The 23,995-nt window shown below is 42.7% G+C and overlaps 1 protein-coding gene across 4 annotated transcripts in view; it reads left to right on the forward strand.

Moving 5' to 3' along the window:
• Positions 1-21,658, forward strand: part of E75 (Ecdysone-induced protein 75B) — a 93,330-nt gene extending 71,672 nt beyond the window's left edge. For 2 of the 4 annotated variants that reach the window (XM_018462088.1, XM_018462089.1), the window contains exons 2-5: positions 7,138-7,226; positions 14,595-14,739; positions 17,838-18,079; positions 18,388-21,658. In XM_018462088.1, the coding sequence (XP_018317590.1) occupies positions 7,138-7,226; positions 14,595-14,739; positions 17,838-18,079; positions 18,388-20,346 (2,435 nt within the window). In that variant the 3' untranslated portion in view covers positions 20,347-21,658. Of the gene's footprint in view, positions 1-6,003; positions 6,879-7,137; positions 7,227-14,594; positions 14,740-16,899; positions 17,333-17,837; positions 18,080-18,387 lie in introns of those variants that run through there. The other 2 variants (XM_018462087.1, XM_018462090.1) reach the window with 2 other exon arrangements.
• The last annotated feature ends 2,337 nt before the right edge of the window (positions 21,659-23,995 follow it).

Below are 23,995 nucleotides of genomic sequence, written 5' to 3' on the forward strand. Positions count from 1 at the left end.
TCTCTTGCAATCAAGTCCTAGAAACACGGTCTCGTCGTTCTCACAGGCAGCCCAGTTAGCGGCTTAGGAGGTTCATACCGATCGCCGATCGGTCTCCTCGTTTCTCCTCGCTTTTCGCGATCAATTGAGAGAGAAAAAAGCGGTTTATCGCGTCCGTTCGTCAGCCCGTGGAGAGGAGGCGGGATCAAGGTAGATATGCTCGCTATAATCAACTTGCACCTCGAAGTAGCAATGCGAAGCAGGCCAGCCTGGGGCTAGTAGCACACGTTCCTTGCTTTCCCCCCCCTCTCTCTCTCTTCCTCTCTTTTTCTCCCTCTTGACCGATGCCGTTGTCTTTTATCTTGACGTTCCATGTCGTTTCCTCGTGGAAAATGTCTTTCCTTCCGCATCTACCTATCTTTGGCTTCGCAGTTACAAATGCTACTTTCAATGATAGTTTTAATAGGATCTAAATAGTAGTTTAACCACTCGGTATATGTTCTAACTTTCTTAATTTGGTATTTCCAGATTTCAAAAAATGTTAAGACATACAGCTGAATGCATTGACTATTCAGAATGTAAAGATCGCGATAGTCAAGGGGCACAGGATCTAACGGTTCAAGGAGCTAAGACTTCGCAGGTTGGAGCACTCTAGGTTCCTAGAATACAGCTAGGATAACACGGCATCCCACTTCTTGCGTTCGCTTAACCCACGCGATCCGATTTATAGATGGCAATCTGTTATAACTCTATCATTTTTCCTCGTCGACAATATATAATGACTTAAGGAAATGAGATTTTGAAAATCGAAACCTTTACAGGCACCACGATTGGAATGATGAACGTAGGATGCTCAATCATGATGTTCTATTTCTTCTTTTACACTGAATCGGCGGGATTTGCGGCTGACAGTATTTTACTATAACTTGTTCATCTTGGTTCATCAAAGATCTAACGGTTCAAGATGCTGAGGCTTTGAAAATCGAAGTCTTCCTAGGACGCACAATCAGAATGGCTCACGGTACTGCATTTTTTTTTTTCAACGCACGAACTGCGCGAATCGCGGACGCGTCTTGGCTCGCTCATCTCGCTTCGCCGTTCGTTGCAACTGTACTCGACGCAGACATCTACATTACTTGCGTCGCATCGTTGCGTACCATCCTCTCGTTTCTTTCTTCGAGATCCACCTGGACGATGCGATGCTTCTTTCGCAGCAGCAATTGCACGCGTCACCATTTATAGACACGAGCCGATTGTATACATGTGCTTGCTCGCGAGCGCAACAAGGTGGCCAAGCGGCCTCCTTGCGTTTCTTTGCAGGTCGTGGCACAAGTCGTCCATTGGCCGACCCAGCGCGAGGCGCCAGCAGAGAAATTACTTTTTCCATTTTTCTTTCGCTGTGAACGAGCGTTTGCGCTATTTTCATGAATCGCGCCGATTTTCTTCTGACGTGAATGTATGTTCGTAGAATAGAAGCGAAATTTAATAATTGCATTCTTTATCATTATTTTTTAATAAAAAAGTTATTCATTTTCAATTACTGTTCAGATTCATTTAGAATTAGATTGATTGAAAATTTACAATTATTGCTTTGACAAATAAGATTGAAAAATGGATTTTAATTAAAATCAAAAATTGGTATGCCGAAAAAATATAATGATTTAGAAATGCGTTGATATTACGTTTGCATTTTTTGTGAGGACAAAAAGTTCGATGGCTACGCATCCGTTCGACACATCGATGCATCGTTGACACATATCCTGAGTCACTGTGCTTCCCGAGCGTGATATGATCGAAGACACGCGCCGCATTAAAAAGATTACGCCGGCGAAATACAACGCGCATGTTAATGTACGTGCAGCGAGTGCACACGTGATGCAACGCAGCTGTTTTTCCACGCCTACCGATCCTTCCGTTCGTTTTCTTTTTAGGACAATTGGTCCCTCGACGTTCGTAATCGAGGAAGCACGCATTTCATTAAATAAATTTTATGGGATTTTATGGTATTTCCAAACGCGCACAATTTTTAAGTGTTTTCGCGAACGTGCGAAGCATCGAGCGTCTTCTCTTCCAATCGGTGATATCTCAAAGCGGCAAGCGTGCGTTAATAGTAATCTAACTGCTATCCCGCGAGTTTTGCAATCATCATACCCGTTACACAGTCTTAAGAACGCGTTGCAAAAATTAATGAAGCACGTGCAACGCAGAATCCAGTTCAGTGAAGCATAAGCAACGAAATAGAACAGTCGCGTGGTATTCTTGCGGGTTGTACATACATGCACCCGCTGTTGCTGTTGCTGCTGCTGCTCCAGGTTCAGTGACATCACGCACGCATATGCGTGACGCGCAGTGCGCACCGTTATGCCCATAGCCTGCCCCATAGCGCCCACTGCGGAAGTATCGCCATATTACTCAGCGGTACGACATATACGCGACGATCGGCGCCCATGCTGATGCATCAAGCCTATATATCCGCAACCACGCTCGCCGTTAACCCACCAGTATTCGCAATCGTCAGCGCAGCCGCCATCGAAAACTGTTTCCTTCTTATATACATACATACATATATATACACACATATACACATACATATAATCATGAATTTAAAAAATATATGTGCATAAAGTTACGAGATTATATCTTGTATAATGGAAATATGCACCCACATATATTCATATATATATGTATGTATATACCTATATATATGTATGTATATGCCTATTATATAACATAAAAGCTAATAAATTTATGTATATATATATTTTTTTTTTTTAAATTTATTAAGGTGCGTATTTTTGCTTGTGAAATTTAGATAATTTTTTAATCAAGCTGCAAAGGTGCAACTAGTGTCTAGAACTTTTGACAAACCATGATCGTACACAATAACGAAACCGATAGGAAGCTGAGAGTCTTGAAAGCAGTAAAGCGAAGTCGGCGACCGGTCGCTCAGTGCCAAGGACACGGACGGTAGACAATGCAGTCTTGGTTGCCGCGAGGAAGCAACCTCTAATTATGCTCCTGGTTGTTACATTTTTATCTGCTCCTCTCTCTTTCCTGCATGCATCGTTGCTCGTTACTATTCTATTACAGCGAGAAGAAAGAATCACGAACGTCTCGATATAATGCAAACACCGATGATCCCATTTACATAATTGCTAAAAAACGTACTCATCAACTATACGTGAAGGCGGAAAGTCATGTAATTCAAGTGCGATAATTAGGCAAAGCGAGGCAACACGCCTATGAATTTTATAGATGCGACACAATTGATATTCCTTCAGCGTGGCGTCGTAAAATGCAGTATTCATCGTACATAATTGTTTTTTCGTGAAGATCGCTAACCATCGTGTGAGTAATCACATACGTATACATTCCGAAGAAATTACACTATTATTTTAACGTTTTGTGAAAATTGTTAATAAAAAAAGAAAATATTCTATCAATTTCTAAATTCACTTTACGTTTAAAAAAGTAATGTTTGATACGATGTTTGTGACACGCGTAATAGCTTTACATTACAATCTATTAAAAATAGATAGTAGGATCATGGTGTATTCATTGCATATAAATGTAGCTGCAGGTCGCTACCCGATTTCAAGGAAACGCCATCGTCTGACCTCCGTCGTCGCGGCCATTACGTTCGAGGTCTGTCCGAGTTCGTAGCCGAGTAAGAGAGCGTGAAGAAATGTTTTGGCGAACTTGGCGCATAAATCTATTTCAGGGAGAGACGTGATTGTAGTTAATATAAATATCGATTAATTTCAAGAATTCTCTTCTGAATACACATCAGTGATTTACGGAAAATATATAACTTTGTGTAGAACAAAGAAATTGTTGTACACAACAGATATACGATATTACTTACAATTAGAGATTACATATTTTTATTTTTGTTTCATTTAACTTTATAAATGTCATAACATAATAGTAAATTATTGTATGATTATTATGATTAACTATTATGAATTATATAATACACACACACATATATTAACTGCATTTATGTAATATTAATTGTAATTAATTATGAATTATTTTCAATTAATAAAAGCGAAATGGACGCGGCTATAAAACGTTCGCATAATTCAATGTTCTCAAATGTCCGTATTCAATCTATAACCGATTAGAATTTCGTGAATAAGCTAGAAATATATTTTCTAAATAGATTTTCCATAATAGGCAATTTCGGATTTTCCAAACATGATATTTCCGTTAAAAAAGTGAATTATTTAGCAAAAAAAATTGTAGCAAAAAATCAGTGGCGTACCATAAGTTTAATTTTTTTATTTACGCCAGAGTAAACCTTTGGGGTTTAACTGTTGATCTCATTGAAACACATCGTAAAACATATCTTCATAAATATCAATGTTTATTTTCATTTTATGAACTTTATTGCTTTATAAACGTTTAAATATTAACTTTCTCCAGTACATGTGCGCAAACAGATAAGAATTCTCAAGTACGGAAGCTAACATATTTCATCATTGATGCAGTAATTTATCTTTTATGATGATTTTATATATATAATATTATACATATACATATATTCATATATATGTATATGTAAAGTCATTATAACTGTATCTTCCTCCACATTTTTTTGCACATTGTTAGTTCTCCGTAGTCCCACAGGGGTTTGACGAATTTTCTATTTGAAATTATTCTGCCGTACAAAAAAAAAATGAAATATGTTTCAAGTTATGCATATTATTGTAAATTCATATCTTTGAAAGAGCGTATCAGAAATATGTCAGGTTTTTTAGAGCACAAAAATCTTTTGTAAAACACAATCAGGTAGTATTAGTGACTCGGTTGAACTAGGAAAGCAGTAAAAAAAACGTTGGGCTATGAAGGGTTAGTCAAAATAACATGCCGATGAATAAGCGATTCATAATAAATTTTACTTGGATTAATAATAATTTAATAGTAATTTGCTAATAATAATTTGATTTAAAATTTAATGATCAAAATATTTAACGTTCGATACAAAAGGATCGTTTATTCGCAGATTTAATAAGAAAAAATACATTTGCTGTTTATTTCAATTTATTTACACGAAATTCTTCCACTCTTGTTGCATACTTCAAGAGATTTGATAACTAGTTTAATATCGAATTCAGTTTTATCAGCAGTAATTCGAAACAATGTAAGAAAACCGATAAACAGTCACGAGAATGCGATCGGAACACTGAGTGTAATTTATAATGTTAAAATGCCGACACTAACTTGATCTCTTGTATCAGCCGATTCAGCGGATACGTCAAGTCGTCATCACATTTTTCGCACAAACATACACGTGACTATATATTTCGTTCATGAATACGAAATATCTTGATCATAAATTTTTTAATTAAATTACATTTCGCAATTAAAATATTGTCGAAAATCGTTACGAACAATCTTTTGAATTGACGAGACAATAATAAAGTCATGGCGCAAACCTTCGCGCGAGAATCAACATTTTCCGCGAGAATAAGACACATTACGAAGAAACAAAGCGGCATATGCCACAAACAGAAAAGAGAAGATAGTCTTATATAGTATATCAATGGAAAAGAAAGAGAGGAAAGAATGAAAGAGCAAAGGGAAAGAACGTAATATAGAGAGGAAGGAGCGAGCGAGCGAGAGAGAGAGAGAGAGAGGAAGAGAAAGAGAAAGAACGAGAGAAGGGGAAAGAGAAAGAGAAGCAATGCGACAATCACTACATTCGCGGTTAGCTCGAGCGAGAGAGCGCATGGCCTTGGCCGCTGCTGCGGGGTAATTCAGTCAAGGTTTCGGCCGATGAACTTCCTCCAACGGGAGGAAGGAGACTTCGCCGGCCGGTTATGGTAGAGGTGGTAGGGAAGAGTCGGACCAATGGTGCGACTGAGGGCCCGCCGAGCTGACGGCCGATTGGTCGGGCCCGTCGCGGCGGCGACAGCACGGCACACTGCGACGGGCCCGCAGCGACTTGTCAGTGACCTCCAACATTGAAAATACGATGAACTCTCTCGGGGGGCCCTGTAAGAGAGCTTACGGAGCAATGTGTTGAGTGTCCTCTACTACATACTAGGTAGCCAGGGCGTAGACATTGTAGATGGTCGAGGCAGCCTGATAGCCTGGCAGCCGAGCAGGCACATCAATCCCTCCCCTCCACCTCCGACTTACTCAGAGTAAGGGCTGCACGGCCCCCAGGTAACCAACACTCGGCAGCGCCGAACAAGAGTCAGACCAACGCGAACCTCCCTCGAGCGAAGACTTACTTTCACTCTCTCTTCAGGCTACCATCCTCGCGCTCAGAGCTCGGCTTCCAATTCATCGCGTCGCTTCCAATCCGTCGTCTACCCGGTCTACCGCGAGCTTCGCTATAACGTCTGGCCGTAACCTTTGCACAGTCGCAAATCGCGCCGATCATTTGCCGTGCTTCGATATTCGCCGAGTTCTTGAACAGGAGTTGCACGTGGACGTTCGCGCGCGTGCATGTAAATCAATATTTAGTGATTGGTAAGTGCGCCTAGTGACAGTGAGAGCGAGATGAGAACAAGTGGAACAGTATCGTAAACCTCTCCGGAACAGTATGTGGACTTTTAATTTTTTTCTCAGTGCAGTGTTGTGAATAAACGAATGTTATCTCTGTCGGGAAGAAGAGCGTTAATAGCGGAAACTCTCCCGAACAAACATGATTCTTACTCCGGACAGTAGTGCTCAGGACACGCTGGTCACGTCACCCGCACCTAAATTGCTGATTCCCAACGTATCCTCGCACGATTCCCGCGCGTCCACCGTGCCGCGTGTACCCAGTCGAGGCATGTCTAGTCCGTATCACGTGATGCAGTTAGCAGATCATCATCTTAGTCCTAATATGCCGACGATGGATTCAACTGTTTCTTCCGCTAAACCCGAGCCTGAACTTAACATAGGTACGCGTATTTCTTTTACAATGGTGAGATCATAACGAATAATGCCAATTGGCGAACGTAAAACGGGTGGGACCGCGATACACCGCGACAGTGGGTGAAAGCAGAAAGTTGTAATGCAGCGCGATGCTGTAACCCGCTACACGCGCGAGAGAGGAGAAAGTGTTCTTCTTTCCCTCCCACCTTTCTCTCGCGCAGCGCGAGAGAAGAGGATATCGTTACGACCTGCATTAACGGAATGCGCTTTTTTCGTTTGTTTCAGAATTCGACGGGACCACCGTGTTATGTCGGGTCTGCGGTGACAAGGCATCCGGTTTTCATTATGGAGTTCACTCCTGCGAGGGATGCAAGGTGAGTACCGGCAGGATCAGTTATCAATTACACAGCAATCCGATTCCTTTGGCTATCGTCTCTCCGAAGTCTTACGTTACAATCCTTTGTCAAGATTTTTAAATCGGACGCTGACGGAATCTAATCTCGTATGAGCGATCGGAAGTGCCGTGTGTTTTCGCGCTAAGCGATTTCGATATGTAAATTCGTTCCAGTTTTGTCGGGAGAAAACTTAAACTTGCTTTTTTGTAAACATTGACTAACTCGTAATCGAAAAAGTAAGAATTATAAATATTTTTATAAATTTTATTACTTACAAAACGAAATGCGCAATGTTAAAAAATGATAAAATTATAGAAAAGGGAATATAATCAAATTCTCGTTAAGTATAAGTTTATTAACTTCAAATTACTTCAAGAATCCATAGATTTTAAAATTATAGATACGTTATAGCGTTTTCTATCTAAGAATATCGAAATTGCGGATGCGCGGTGCTGTGCGGTGCGATCAGAGTGAATGTACGTGAATGTAAATGCGTGATGTGAAACCAAGGCTACATAGGAGCTGTCGACCACGCGGAGAAACCTTGGTCACGCGGAAATCATAAGAAATTTGAGGTGGTCCTTGAAGTTATTTCATGACCAGGCAGTTCCTCTACATCGGCAGAGGATCTCGTGAAGGCCTCTTTCAATTTACGTATTGCCAGGGCCATCGTGATAATTGTATACATATTGTTTAACGGTTAATAAAATGATTAATGCATCGTAGTTAAAACCATCAATCATCAATATATTCTAATGGTCTTTGTATCATTTTTTACCTACAAACTATATTCGGTAGAAAAGAAGATACAGTTAGAAAATATGACAGATTTTTTACCACTAAAGTATTTCCGTTTCAACAAAATTTAAGAAAAGGTTCAAAGCAGGTATATTCTTCGAGAGTTCTTCGTCAATGATTCTGACAAATGTTCGAGCCAAAATCAACTAAAGCTCAATGGTCAAAGAATTTTGAAATGTCATTCAAGCTGAATTACTTTGCAATTTAATTGTCCTCTCAACGTATCCGGAGGCGTTGAAATGTGGAATTTTTCTTCTCATCATGAGAAACTTTCCGAGCTGTCTAAATTGTAACAAGATCGGCGTCTTTTGTTTCGCTTGTACGCATCGACTCGGCCGGAAGCGGATAGTAGGGTCAGCACCGGCTATCGACGCGTTTTAGGAAGTGAAGGAATGGCGCCACTACCCACCGCCAGTTTTACCATCTCCATAACCGCGCGATGTAGTGGAGGTGGTCTGGGTGATCATGCTACCAGGTACCGTGCATCGTTCACGCTCGTAGATCGACTTAGACCACTCGTGCAACAACTTCGTGCTATCGTCTTCTTTCTTCTAATCTCGTGTCTCACGTTATTTATTTTCATTCTTTTTATAAAATATATATATACTTATACAAGGTATTTTCCATTCGAATATAATCGTCACATAGATTATGTGATATTATATCTTTTATGGTCAATTTCTTCACCGCTAGATATTTCCCAGATATCTCATGAATAAAGTTATCTAGTGAAGAAATTGGTTATTAGAAAATTTATTGATAGAAGGACTTCCTCTCTTTTTGGATTTAATAAAAGAACTTATTGATAATGTTACAGATACAAATATGATATGAATGATTAAGAGAGATTTAAATCTTTCGATGTTTACAATTCTTGCTAGTCTATATTTATTATCGTTTTGCAAAAGTGATTATATCCACATAACACATTTATCCAAGGAATCTTCTAAGAACGTTCTTAAAATCGTAGGAATGTTTTATGTGTTTTGTGCTGTATATAGATATGTATGCATAAATGCATAGAATATAAATTAAGAAATTAAATTTAATAGAATGTGTAACAGCTATACACTGCTTAAAAACATTTCTTTGAAAACTTCTATAATAATGTTCTATAATAATGTAATAATTTGTCATATAATTTGTTCTGGCGGTTTTTTTCATTGAAATAATTGAACAGAGCTACCAATAGAGACATCCCGTCGCACTACGGAGGAATCCAAGGAGAGAAAATGAAAACCCAAAAGAGAGGAAATGAAAGAGAGAGTTAGGGCCCACCGAAAAACCAAGATGATGATTACCGTGGGGAAGCGAAAGTATTTTTCGACCTAGAGCACAGGTACTTCTGCTTTCATTGCTTCTATTGTAGGCATAGAAAAAAGACCTACATCGACCACATTCTATATGAAACACCTGACTAAGAATTTTTCTTCCTTTCGTCTTCTCCGTCTTTTATAATGTCATCCTCCTGCTTTTGTAACGTCGTACCGATGGTTGAAATTCACTGAAGAGACTAATCGCTCGGACAGAGAGTCATGGTCCCCGACTGGTTGACTAGGTCAGTAACTTATAGCCGCAGCGCCGTAAGAGGCACTAAGCCGAACGAGTCTCCACCGAGTGACCTAGCCGCTAGCGGTAGAGCGTCTTAAAGTACTGGAAGAGGGGCTTGTGGAAAGGGAAGAGAACGCGGAAGAGTGTTGGATATCTTTAAGACTAGGTCGCTCGGTCATACCACTACACAGTTGCACTATTTCGCTCTACTGTCTCATCAGAACGCTACTTTTCTCTTCGCATCATAGACCGTACCACCATGAAATATTAATTTTGTCGGAAGAAAAAACTTACTGACGCAACATGTAAAACGTCATATGACTGTCAAGAAAGCTAGTACGATATTCTTGTATATACTTTATATTATTATTTAATAGATTCGAAAATATTTCAGAATTAGACAAAAACTGACACAAAAGACGAAGAATTCGAAATTTTGAAGTGTCAAGATTCAAGAACCAAAAATATCTAAACCTTCTTCTAATATGAGATAAATCAACTTGAAAGCTGTGATAACAGTACCGAGTATTTCAACCTCCTCTAATTTATCGAGAAACAAAGTTTCTCAATTTATTAAAGGATCATGCAGGAGAATAAAATAGAAGCCGTGTTTTGAATATTTTAGATCAATTTGAGTTAAATCAATTGCAGTTCGAGAATAGTCGAATGGCGCTATTATCGCTCTACTCTTACCATAACGGTACATATCTTAATGAATTAGATTTGAAATAAATATAATTTCCATGACAGTTTTCATTAATATAACGTGCTTTGACTGGTGTAAAACATAGCTTGACTCTCATTAAACGTCTTTCAATCCTATATTATCGTTAAATTCGAGCTTTTGATTTAAAAAATTTTTATCTCGAAATAGGAAAATATAAAAACTAAAGTTTGGTATATAAAACTCTAGCAAACCAACTGAAATTCTGAAACGAAAAATTGAAACTCTCACGCGATCAATTTTTTTCGACGATATTAGAAATTATTATTTAGGAAACGAATGAAACTTTTTAGTAATATGGAGCTCCTCTTTAAATCTCCGTGATACAAAACAATCGGTGGAGGTGCACGTCGGTGCTTTTTCCGGAGGGTTGAAATCAGGCGACCGGTGCATTAACCCTCCGGTCGTCGACCCTTCGAGCCAGTTACGTCACTCTCCCTCTTCCTCCTCTTCCTCCTCCTCCTCCTTCTCCTCCTTCTCCTCCCTCATGCCCTCACCGCACACCCCCTTCCCATAGGGAAGTCTTCCCCCACTCTCCCCTCCTCTCTCGGGTAACCGTCATTTTTGACGTCGTAACGAGTCGCGATCTCATTTTCATTTGATTGCGCGAGTATTTCGGTGCTCGCTCGAGGTTACCGACCCCAGTGCATCTACTTTAGAATCGGGTCAGTCGCTTATTATCGTGGTAGGTGTTCGCTCGACGTGGTATTTGTCCACCGAAGCGGGAGCTCTTCGAGATAACGCTTCCCCGCAGGGCGAAATCGGACCGCCGCAATTTTTACACCCGATAAATTCGTCCCGCGAAACACGATATCATCAGCGAACAGTAGGTATAATGGATTAGTTCTGCCGCTATACATATGTCACTCCGCTTGATGCGTTAACGAGCATTATGACTTCTGGAAGGATTTGGAATTCATAAGGGTGAATCCCGTTGTGCAAATTAACAATAATTGATTGACAAGATTAAATAGGTATTTCCAGATAAAAGTTAAACTAATTCTTAATCATTTATAGATCATTTCGCAGGGATATGAATGCCAACAGGATTTTTATTATGATCCATAAATACTAATATATGACCGCAGTAATTTAGTAAGTCTCTCATTTACGCAAGATCAATCAAAATCGCGGTGACCTGATGTTACAACTAAATTGCCGTTATATCGTTCGGTAGTATCAGTAGAGTACAAAACTGTGTGCACGGGAGCAACCATCTCTGACCTCCGCGATCGACTTTACCGATATCGATGCCCGGGCAACAGAACGGAACGGCAAATTCTTGGGGTCGTAGGAGAGTGCTAGAACGAGCTAGCGAACGAGCGAGCGGTTAATGCCCCCGAGCAGAGCGGAGAGTGTCGCGACTGTTGGAGCGGCGCGCACGCGCACGCGCGCGTGTTACGTACGTCACCGTTACTCCGTTTCGCGTCCTCCTCTCTCCCTCTTTGGCATCAAACCTCCTACTTTTACTATGGTACCTCACGCCCCCACTCTTCACGTGATAGCAGATACGCTCACCTTCCCCTACCGTCCCTCAGACAGATCGCCGTCCCTCTTTTCCCTCCTCCCCCCTCTATTCGTTGCAGCAGTCGCGCGCGCTCCGGTCGTTGGCCCCGCGACCACATCGTGTGTATATCCTACACTCTCTTCACTTATATGTATATGTGCACGTATATGCAAGCGTGTAACGCTTATACAACCCCGTACCACCGTCACCGACCGACGTCTCTTCTGCCGGCTACTAGTGTCGTCGCTGCACTTCCACGGAAAATAAAATTGGAACTTCAACGGCCGTCGCGTCGGCCGGACAACGACGGTCCCACTAAATCGTGAAGATAATTTTCGCGCGATTCCATCTCAGATGGAATCAAGAAAATCCACGATGTCAATTTTTATATATAATACATCGTACTTTACCGTGCAACATTGCTCTATTGCGTATTTCAATTTCAATTTCAAAAAATTAAAGAATTTTTTATACAATTCTTTTAAACATAATATAGTCCACTCTAGTAGTAATTAATTTCTCTGTTAATAAGGTCTTGCGGAAATGAGATTTTTTTCTTGTTGCGGAATTGAGAACAGAGAATAACAGAACTTTCTCGACTCGGCGAAAGTTTCATTTGATTCTCCTCTCGACGCATTTTTCCTGAAACTATTGTTGAATTCAGTGCTCGCTGTTGCAATTGTTAAGTAAAAGAGAGAACATTTCTATCACTAGTATTTAAAATTATCATATTTATATCGAATTTGCGCAAAAGTAGTAAGATTATGAGATCTGAAATAATTTTTAGTTGAGATAAAATATTATACCATTCTCTAGCCTCTTTTAAGGATTTTGAGAATAAGACGCGTGCGCAAAGGAACATTCGTAACTTGAGGTAGCGCACGAAGGTGGTCGCCCCCTGACCCGTCACGGGCCATGCACGGTTCGAGAGATCGATGCACCGCATTCCCCCACACACCTCCTTCACCCTTTGCTCGTTGGATTCCCGTCGACCGAGAGGTTCAACAGGGGTTGCTGGCTTCGTCCGGGCACGATGATAATTCGTGGCTCGATAGCATTTCGCTGCAATTCCGATGACTTTTCGCAAAAAGAAATTGCTTCGAATCAGAAAATTTGTAGATCCACCGAAGAATCTGAAGGTGTAATTATTGAAGTATTTTCACAATTATTTTCGAGATTTTAAACATGATATTTGAGAATACATTACAATAAGTTAAATTTCAAAAAGTGAATTAAAAAATTTGATTAATTTGTAGATTATACGTCATATATCATTTGAAACAAACTACCTTCTTTTGTATGAAGGATCGAAGATGTATTTTGCCACCGAATTCAATCGGTTAGAATCGAAGGCAGCGATGCTTAACATTGGCAACGCTGACAGTTCATTGACTTGCATCAAATGCTCGCGTCGATTGACAGCCCGGGCGCGGAGGTGCAACGGTACATCGTTCTCTCGATGAGCTCCGCACGAAGTTGAGGTAGGCGAGGTCGCGCATCTGACGTCACGGCAGAGTTACTCGGCGACGAGCATCGCCAACTTTTCGTATGCGTACGTGTTTCGACGTATACTCGCGGTCGTCGACGCGACAACGACGAAACGACGACGACGACAACATGACGAACACAGAAACATATAGAAGCTTCACGAAGGGTCCCCCACGCGTTGCATGTTACGTAATCGTCTCGCGAGGTCGCTGACCGATACACAACGGGAAGTTCCTTTATACTATAACCTACCCCTTTTTTTCTCAATTTTTATTTATTCCAAACTCTCAGCTTCTTCATAGCTCCGAGAGATTAACGAGATAGGATCGGGAGTAATGATAAAAATGATACATAAATAGACAAGGGATTTGTATATTCACGCTTATTTGCGAGTAGGAGTAGGTGGATATTAGAGGAGTATCAACGCGAGGGTAGGAACCGAGAAGTGGAGGTAGGGCAGGTCGTTCGGAGAGGGTGGCTCCTCCGGTTGGTAGGTGGGGAGGAGGGAGGGAAGAAACCCGTTAGTAGAGCGCCCGCGAGCCTCTATGGTAGCGCTCGTAGTAGATACGACGAAGAGGACATCATCTAGGGTTCACTCCAGCGCGAGTGAGAGAAACTGGGAACTGGAGAAAGAGAGAACCCAAAGAGGGAGACGGCCGAGGAGCGCCAGTCCGCGCAAGGGGGACTCTCACTTTCACGCGGTGAACTGCGGGTGAACGTCCGGGAATTAGGTCACAGTGTCCCCCACCTCGGTACGCCAGAGGCAATGTGCCGAGGCTCTATGTTCTCTGTGCTAGAAAGAGCCAGTCCACAGCCAAGCTTCGATACAAACGGTCGCTTCTTTCCCCTACGAAACTCGCGTTGTACTTAGGTACGCGCGTTCACCGAGTGGAGCCGAGTATCCGAGAAGAGACTCCACGCGAGTTTGGTGAACGCGAATTACGTGAGGACAGTGACTGATGCAAGCGACCAAAGATAAATTTCTACCTGTTTTTGCAAAGAATACTCTTAACTTAGGTAGCGTCATTAGTTTCCGAACCGAAGGATACGCAGCAAGTGACAATCATTTGGTTAATCCGCGCGATTCCACCAAACGGTGGTTTGTCATATTCGTTCAGTTCGTTAGACGCCGTGCGATTTTTATCTCAGCCGGAGTGAATTAATGGGGTGCTTGTGCGAATGTGATTTGGCCGCCCCGCGTTCGGGGACCGATTGCTCATCGGGGTCTTCGTCGGACAGTGACGGTCAGATTGACGAGGGTTTTGTTGGTGATTCGCAGGGCTTCTTTCGTCGGAGCATCCAGCAAAAGATTCAGTATCGTCCGTGCACCAAGAATCAACAGTGCAGCATCCTCCGAATCAACAGAAATCGCTGTCAATATTGCCGTCTCAAAAAGTGCATCGCTGTCGGCATGAGTCGTGATGGTGAGTCTTTTCAATATTTTATCTATAAGAATAAACTTTGTAGCTTTAAATAAAATTTCATGTAAATTCATCATTATTGAAAGAAAATGTTGCGGATTATCTCAAATAATTTGGCTTTTATTCTAGTCAATAGTTAAAACAATTCTATAAAATGTAATAGAACGTATTATTTCGATTTAAAAAAAACACTATATCGCCAATCCCGTAACGTAATCGCAAACTTAGCGCGTCCTTTTGATCAAAATTTGTTGTTACGCCAATTAGGTAAAGCATCGCATATTTCTTCTTTCTTCTTTCGCGCGTCATATTCTCCGTAAAAGAGTTTCTAAAATTTAATTTGCCGGGTCATTGACCGTTTGCGTAACGTCGTTCCTCGCGACACGATGGAGTGTCGCAACGGGCGAAAGTGGCCAATTCGCCGTTTGAGAAAGCAACAGCGATTATCTTTCAATTGGCGTAATCAGATCTTGCTTTCTTTTCGACGAATTGATAAAATCCTGGTCGCTTTTTTTTATCGAATAATCAGTATTGCAGCTGCGCGGGATGCTGCACAGCATCTCCCGCCCAGATCATTGACCTAGGTCGTCGACATGTCGCGCGGGCGCCAAATATACACACACACACACATATATATATATCGTTCTTCTGATAAAATTAGAACGCGTTCCTCTCTAGATGACTGTGAAATTGTATATTTTTTATCATTTTTGCGAATTAATTCACATCGGTGCGATTTTTCAAATAGTTATGATGACTCGAGTATAACCAATAATCGATTTACCCACCACAAACGCGTATGACAATGCGTTATATGACATGAAAATGATCTTTCGTCTTAAAAATCAGTGCGAAAAAGTACAGCTATCAATATCAACGCGATTCGCGGGGTCAATAGACGGCCGTTGCTCGTCTGGCGGGTGACTTGGTGTCCGTAGAAAGAGTACCGCTACTCGCCGCTACGTCCCCCGATGATCCTCCCACCTTCTTCCACCCTCCTTTTCCCAGCTACCGCGCCTCTGTCGCCGCACTCCGACGTCGTCCTCTCATTCCCCACCTCAAGCGAACGATCGTTGTCGCTTGCTTGGCTTCTTCGGTCGTGGAACGCAACTATCCCTCCCACCGACGGCGATGGTGCGCTGTCGCGTGGCGCTACACTCCATGCGGAGACCTCGCGAACTTTGCTTCCTAACTACATTCCCCTTCCTCGATACCGCTCCTCTCCTTCATCGATCTCCCCTCTTCTACATCATCTGAATCTACCTGACTGGTAGGCGCATGCTCTCGTCGCGGGCTATCGTCTGGCCAGAGCTGTACGTGACTAACTGGTCATAACGCTTCAAGCCTTGCTACGGACAACTTGTCGACATCGTTATCATAACCGGGCGCATTTTTTTTTTTTCATTTTTGTCGCGTTGTACTTGCTTAGTTATGACAAATAATTATAAAGAACATTGTAAACCTTTATAAATACGATTTCAACGACAAAGTTGTACCATGAGATGAAATGAGTTAAAACGAACTTGGTGCGGAATTAATAAATTCCTTATTAGAAGAACAAAGATGTTGAAAATTGCCCTTTTGATTACTGATCAAATCTCTTTACTCTTCGCGTGGGATACTTGGATTTTATTACACGATATACTAGATCATTACATCAGATATGATGTTCCGTTAACACCCCGTTAGCTGCTCTCGTGATTAGATTAATCGTAACTCGTAACTAAAGTTATACAAAACTTTGTATGTTTGCTAAAGATTCAAGATGATAACGAACCGAATGAATAGTTCGCTTTAGCTCATAGGACCAGCACATCCTTAACATTAAAGATCGATAGTCCGCAAATAGATAAAGCTGGCTATCGACAGCTGGTGACAGAGCAGGTAGCTAGCAAGGGGTTGCACAAGGTCGTCGAGGGTAAGTTACCCCCGACAAAGGAAATTCGCATCTGCGCATAGAGAAATTCAACTATCTCTCTCACTCTTTGCGCCGGGTGCTACGGCTTGACGCGTCGTACATTTGCTCGTTATATAGTGTATATAGGTCGGCGGTACGCCTCGTGCGGCTGTCGCTGAAACCAAGTTCAAGGCCAAAGGCTCGGCAAAGGCCACATTCGCGCGTGATGGTGGGGGTCGTTGATGGTTGAATAAGTGGAGGGGCTGTTGAACGCAACCGCGGAACATCACTCAGTCGGCGGTGATGCTGTCTCGTGTTTGCACGCGTATTACAGTCGCGCTCGTTTTTCAAACTCTGAGCGGCAAACCTCTCCGTCGCAGCCACGCGTTATTTCGCGCAGTGCGATCGCTTGGAGTGACCCGCGACTCGCGAGTCAGCCGAGAAGATCGTTCGTGGCTTATCGGTCAAGAACACGCAACCTTAGAGTCAAGGAGTCCTCGCGTACAGAGTGGCTAACCGCGGCGTCAGGTGGCAGGTGATTCGGTGTTGATTAGAGAAGTCAACCACGTGCGTGAAAGTGCGATAAAATCGAAAATTATTACGAGATTTAACGTGGTGCGTTTCCCTGAACCGTCATGGGAGACGAGTTACCGATTCTGAAAGGGATCCTCAACGGAGTAGTCAACTATCACAATGCACGTAGGTGTCCCTTTGACAATGATAACGATATCGACATTAGAGCGGTTTCGATAGCGATAAAACGTTTAGCTTACTTTCTAATTGAAGATTCGCATAACGCGCAGCACTGCGGAGTAGCAGTGCGCTAGTGCGCGCGTGAGCGCGCGGCACTTTCATCTCTCCCGCGAGAAAGTCGTGCGCTTTCCCCTCTGACTTTTTTTCACCTTTGGCGCGGAACCATATCTGGTGTGACGGTACTCACGCTTTGAATAGCCGTCGGTTTTACCGACGATGATCGAGAGTCACCGTCGTTTCTTTCGACTCTCTCGTATGGCCTGTGCGAACATCACGCGAGTGCCGACATTCGTTTATGCGAAGGTCATCTCGCGATAGCGGTCGGGTCCGTTGCATGATTCATCCATTGATCGCATTAACTATTTATCATCGTCCTTCCTTTTGCGTGCGACGTACGAGCTTCAAATCAACATACATCTAACCCTTTGATTTTGCCTGTTTCTGATTACAGCGGTACGATTCGGCCGCGTGCCCAAGCGAGAGAAGGCCAGGATTTTGGCTGCTATGCAGCAGAGCTCCCACAGCCGTTCTCAAGAAAAGGCGGTAGCGGCTGAATTAGAGGATGAACAACGTCTGCTCACAACCGTGGTGCGAGCCCATATCGACACATGCGACTTCACGAGGGACAAAGTGGCCCCGATCCTCGCCAGAGCCCGCGAGACCCCCAACTACACCGCATGTCCACCAACCTTGGTAAACAAGCTCGACCTTTCCTCTTGACATTGACGCGGGTTACGCAAGCCATTCGCTTCGCTTTGAGATTTGAGCGGTCGGCATGTACGCTGCTGACGTCAATAACTATACGCGGGCCTTGGGCCGTCTTGATCTTTCAAGCGTTCTACGCGGAAATCGTGCGAGAACCAGGCGACCTCGGCGAAGGAGGAAGCGAGACCCGACGAGAGCGTGTAAATGTTTCGCTTCGTCTCATCCCGCCTCGTCCCGTCACGCGATTTAACGATTCGTTGCCTCCTGACCTTGGAATTTGGTTCTTTCTGTTACAGGCGTGCCCCTTGAATCCTAATCCGCAGCCATTGACCGGGCAGCAAGAGTTACTTCAAGACTTCTCCAAAAGGTTCTCGCCGGCCATACGCGGTGTCGTGGAGTTTGCGAAACGCATACCTGGATTCAACCTGTTGGCACAAGACGACCAGGTCACTCTATTGAAGGCTGGCGTTTTCGAGGTGCTGCTCGTGCGACTAGCCTGCATGTTCGATGGTCAAACGAACAGTATGATCTGCTTAAACGGCCAAGTGCTCAAACGAGAGTCCATCCATAATAGCAGTAATGCGCGATTCCTAATGGACTCGATGTTCGACTTCGCCGAGAGAGTCAATTCCTTACGATTATCCGACGCTGAATTGGGACTGTTCTGTTCGGTTGTGGTGATCGCCGCCGACAGGCCTGGGCTTCGCAATACCGAATTGGTCGAACGTATGCACAATAAACTTCGAAACGCTTTACAGACGGTACTAGCACAGAACCATCCCCAGCATCCTGACATACTCCGCGAATTATTAAAGAAAATACCCGACCTAAAAACTCTCAACACCCTTCACTCTGAAAAGTTGCTGGCTTTCAAAATGACTGAGCAGCAACAGCAATTGCAGGCTCAACAACAACATCAACAGCAACAACAAACGCAACACGTTATCACTCCTCAACAACAGCCGCATTGGCCAATGGAAGAGGAACCTCCGGCTTCCTGGGGTTCCGCTTCGGACGTAACTTTGGACGAAGCGGTGAAGAGCCCACTGGGTAGCGTGTCGAGCACCGAAAGCACCTGCAGTGGCGAAGTTGCCTCCCTGACGGAATACCATCCTGTAGCACCCCCCAGTGGTCACCATGCGTCGAGCGCGCCTCTTCTAGCTGCTACCCTAGCCGGTGGACTCTGTCCACATAGACGACGTGCGAACTCTGGCAGTACTAGTTCCGGTGATGACGAACTTCATCGTTCTACTATATCGAAGACTCCACAACCGCCACAGTGTCGCAGTTTTCGTAAATTGGATTCGCCAAGTGATAGCGGAATTGAATCTGGTACCGAGAAACCTGATAAACCGGCCAGCAGCAGTGCCAGCAGCGCTCCCACATCTGTGTGCTCGAGTCCACGCTCAGAGGACAAGGAAGTCGAGGACATGCCGGTGCTGAAGCGCGTACTTCAGGCACCACCCTTGTACGATACCAACTCACTGATGGATGAGGCTTACAAGCCCCACAAGAAGTTCCGCGCTTTGCGCCAGAAGGATAGTGCCGAGGCTGAGCCGGCTGTAATAGTTCAGCACACGCAGTCTCAATTGCATCTGCATCTAACTTCGCCACCAGCGCGTAGTCCGCCTACTCAAACGACGCAATCCCAGTGCCCGCAAACCGCGAGTTTGCTCAGCAGCACGCATTCCACTCTCGCGAGAAGCCTGATGGAAGGCCCGCGGATGACAGCAGAACAACTGAAGCGTACAGACATCATACACAACTATATAATGCGGGGCGAGGCTAGTCCCAGATCTCCGACAGTATCGCCGTCGCCCGCGGAACAATGCGCATCGACGACTACCATAACCACACGTTCGACGCAAGGATCTCAAGGTCTCCTGCAATGCGCTACCACGAGCTATTCGAACAGATGGCCGGCCACCTCGGTGATCACGACGACAACAGGTGCGCGACAACAGCAGCAACAACAACAGCAGTCTTCCTCGGATTATCTCGCTGTTGCCAACTCTCCGGCATCCTCTCCGCGGTACCTCTCCGTGGCGGCAACTAGTAGTACGAGCACGAGTCCGAGACCAACGTCGAGTACGGCGGCTACGTTATCGGTGTTATCGGGCTGTCCGAGCAACATGATGGAGCTGCAGGTTGATATCGCGGACAGCCAGCAACCGCTGAACTTGTCCAAGAAGTCCCCATCACCATCACCCAGACCGCTCGTTGGACCCTGCAAGGCCCTCTCTCTCGAAGCGTAGTGTTCTCGCGAGCTCAAGTGATTTCCCGTAAGATGCACTGACGTGCGCGCGCGCGAAACCGGGATGTTTGATCCATTAATTATCAACCGGCGGAAACTCGTTGTCGCGTCGCGATACAACCTTCCCCGGCCCTTAACTAGAAATGAAAGTGCCAGGACGCTCTGAGCGCGTGACAAACCAAATAATTTATTAATTTAAACTACTTATCGCTAAAATCACGCGAGAAAGGAGGTGGAGGTTACGGAGGAATGGACAGGGTACATCTCCGTGTATAATCACGAGGAAGACAGACATTCTGTGGCGAGTTGTTTTTTTCGAGTGCGCGAAATGACGATGAATGGACACTTGTATAAAAGTGCCGATTCGATGAAAGCAACAGTGCTGTGTAGGAGAGCCACCTATCCACCTAAAACTACCTATCTACCTGTCTACCTACCTAAAACCTATCTGCTCTAGGTGTATATCTAGAAGATAGAGTATCTGCGATGGAAAAAAAACAAAGGTTGAGTGTTACAGAAATTAATAATCTATCTACATGTGATAATCATGGAAATCGCGCATCCTGTACAGTCTCCACCTCATTCATTGATCATCTACTCTACTATAATTATTAAATATTATAAAACTAATTAATATTATTGTAATATGTGTAAGGTATCATAACCGTAAAAAATTATCATTTCGTGTACGTGTAGAAAAAGATGCGTATGATACTCTTGTGCGAATGATGAAAGGCAGACATACAGAATAAATGGGAAAAAGAGAGAATGAATGACGGATGAGCGTGCTTGTGCAAATGAATCGGGGCAAATCGAAAAGCTTCTTGATCGCGGTGGCAACCGAGAATGAAGAATCGCGTACGCGATTTTAAAGAATTAAGCGTTTTGTTATGAGACTGATCGGCCCGCCGCGGCCACCAGTTTGCAATTACCGTACCTTTATATTACATGTCGTGTCTCTTCGTCGGGAAGACAACGCGAGAAGTAATTATATCCTCTAATCGCGTCGTATAGCGAGATAGGTATCGTAGGCCCGCTTAAACGCGTTATACAATATTATGTGTTGTGTGTGCATGCATGAAAGTCAGATTAGATAGATCGAGACTTAGGGATTGCGAAAGAGAAAGCGAGGAAGAGATAGCGAGTGAGAGAAGGAAGAGAAAGATAGAAAGGGAAAGAAGGAGAAAGAGAGAAGCCGCGGAGCGATCGAGCAAAACGGAGTTCCGAGGAGAACTTCGAAACGCAGTGTAAATAGTAGATTTGTAAGGCTATGTGTTGATAGGCGCGAGTGAACCTCTTCTGCTTCGAAAAAAAATCGTGAGGAAAAGTTAGAAGATACGCGGTGGGCCGCCGCCGACGTGTTGTTGAGACGCCCGCCCCGCCCCCTCCCCTTTAACCATCCAGCATATCCCAGTTCCAGCATGAACATCGCATCAAATACGCATACATTCACAACACGCTGAGTTGCGAGCGAGTAAACCGATCTTGAAACAGTTGTAGAAACACTTATGCATCCTTTCAAGATGGATTAGATTCTCTTGGTTCGAGCTCATTTTAATCATGTCCAATTTGAGTTTCTCGTATATATATTAGTCCTCAAATTAACGATTTAAATGGAATTGCAATGAAGTTCGATCACAGATTAAAGGGAATCTATTCGTCAAGGAATGAGGCATTAAAAGCACATTCAATCTTCCGGCTAGAAATATAGCCTAGCCAGTTGTATTTCTAAACACCCATCCCTTTCTCCAGCTTAGAGGCCTCTGTATTTATTGTATCTAAAGAGAGAATGCATTTCCTTCGCCGTATCGCATGTACCACATTCACCTGTTTGTCCAAGCGAATCCTCGTAGAATCCTTCTGTCCTTACAAAAATACGCATACACACACAAGATGGACACATTTACACACGACAGCAACATATATGCACACTGAGCGAACACTTATTCTTGTCCTCCTTCCCTCCCCCCTCCCTTCCGCAGACAACCTAGCGTTGATATTCGTAATACTTGTTATGCATAAACTACACATAATTATTATAGTAAACGATACATAAAGTATGATATATTTCCCTATCCATTAAGAAGAATACAAACACAGCTGTTGTTTCTGGTGGAAAAAAAACGAAAAATATGGATAAAATGTACTCTACTACATGCAAGAAATGCAGCCCCGCATATTGCCCAGTGAGCACGTCATTTTGTACGCTTGGGAGTTGTGAGGTCGTCTGAATAAACATTGTCTGGTGAATTATACATAAAAAAATATTGTTTTCTTATTTATCTTTAATTCCACAGCCATCCGATTCTTCCAATAAGAAATCTGAGATCTCTCTTAGCCTATCTTTTAAAGATATTAAAATTCTTGTCCAACAATATATCCGATTTTATTCTTATTTATTTTATTCATATAAGCACAACAAAATTCCAATTTAAATTATCATTAACATATTTAATAATATACGTATACTTCTAAAATTAATATTAACGTGTAAGAAACAAAAAAGACTGAGCAATTAAAATTGCTCCTAAATTAATGTAATCATTCAAGTATTAATAATCAGATATCTTGAATTTTGTATATTTAAGAAAATATATCTTTTTATAAATATAAAAAAACAATTTGTATTACCTAAATTTTAAAATTTTCATTTGTGTGACTCGCGCGATTCGGTAATCATTCATTTGAGCTGGTTGTCCTGATGTTCATATCTCTTTTTGATGATACCTTGAACTTTTATACAACCTTGGTAAGTATAATATTTAGATACGAATACAACTGGAATTTACGAATGCGTTATCGAAGACACATTATCGATTGCAACAAAAAAAGAATCAAAATATATCCTTCTCGTTCTTTATATTCTCAATTATGAATAATTACTCCCCAAGCAACAATTCGACATCCAAACCAAATCCCGTAAATGTCTTTCGTACGTACAATGTACCGCCCAAAGACATCTAATAGACGTCGTTAGTACGTCCAATCTCGAATGGCACAGATAATTCGGAAATTATTCATCTTTTCTGATCAATAAATTATTGAAAACAAATAGAAGGACACCGAACAGTTATTGAACTCCAAGATAAATGTATATAAAGTTGTTTGATAGTTCTTAGTCCTCGGATCTTGCTGAGGATTGTTCGCGCACTGCTTGAAAATTAAACGTATATTAGCAACGTACTTTGGACATCCCTAAAATATCTAAATAACTTCATTATAGGACGTCCAAGCAATGTCCTTAAAACGTATTTCAGGCATCTAACATACAGCGATACAAATTAGACTTTTCAAGACATATTTCGAACGTCGAAGGATGTCCAGGGACGTTCAATTGTTGCTTGAGTCGCTCTCGAATAATCGATTAGATCGAAAAAAATGGTTATTCAAAGAGATTGTTATTTTTATCCCTTATCTAATTATCCGTTTTACTCATCAAAAAAGAATAATAAAACGAGAGTGCATATGTCCAATGTATAAATTTAATTATATATAAATTTAATATCGCGTAATCGATATGCAAGAGTTGATAGTTACGGGAATGCGAGTAATGGGGCTCTTCGATTGTGTTTTTTCCATACTTTTTCCGCATAGAACCCGATACACAATCTCTCTTGTTGATCCACCGAATCCGCCTACGATGAGGTGCG

Source organism: Mycetomoellerius zeteki, unplaced genomic scaffold, assembly GCF_001594055.1.
Source record: "Mycetomoellerius zeteki isolate Tzet28-1 unplaced genomic scaffold, Tzet1.0 scaffold135, whole genome shotgun sequence".
NCBI lineage: Eukaryota > Metazoa > Arthropoda > Insecta > Hymenoptera > Formicidae > Mycetomoellerius > Mycetomoellerius zeteki.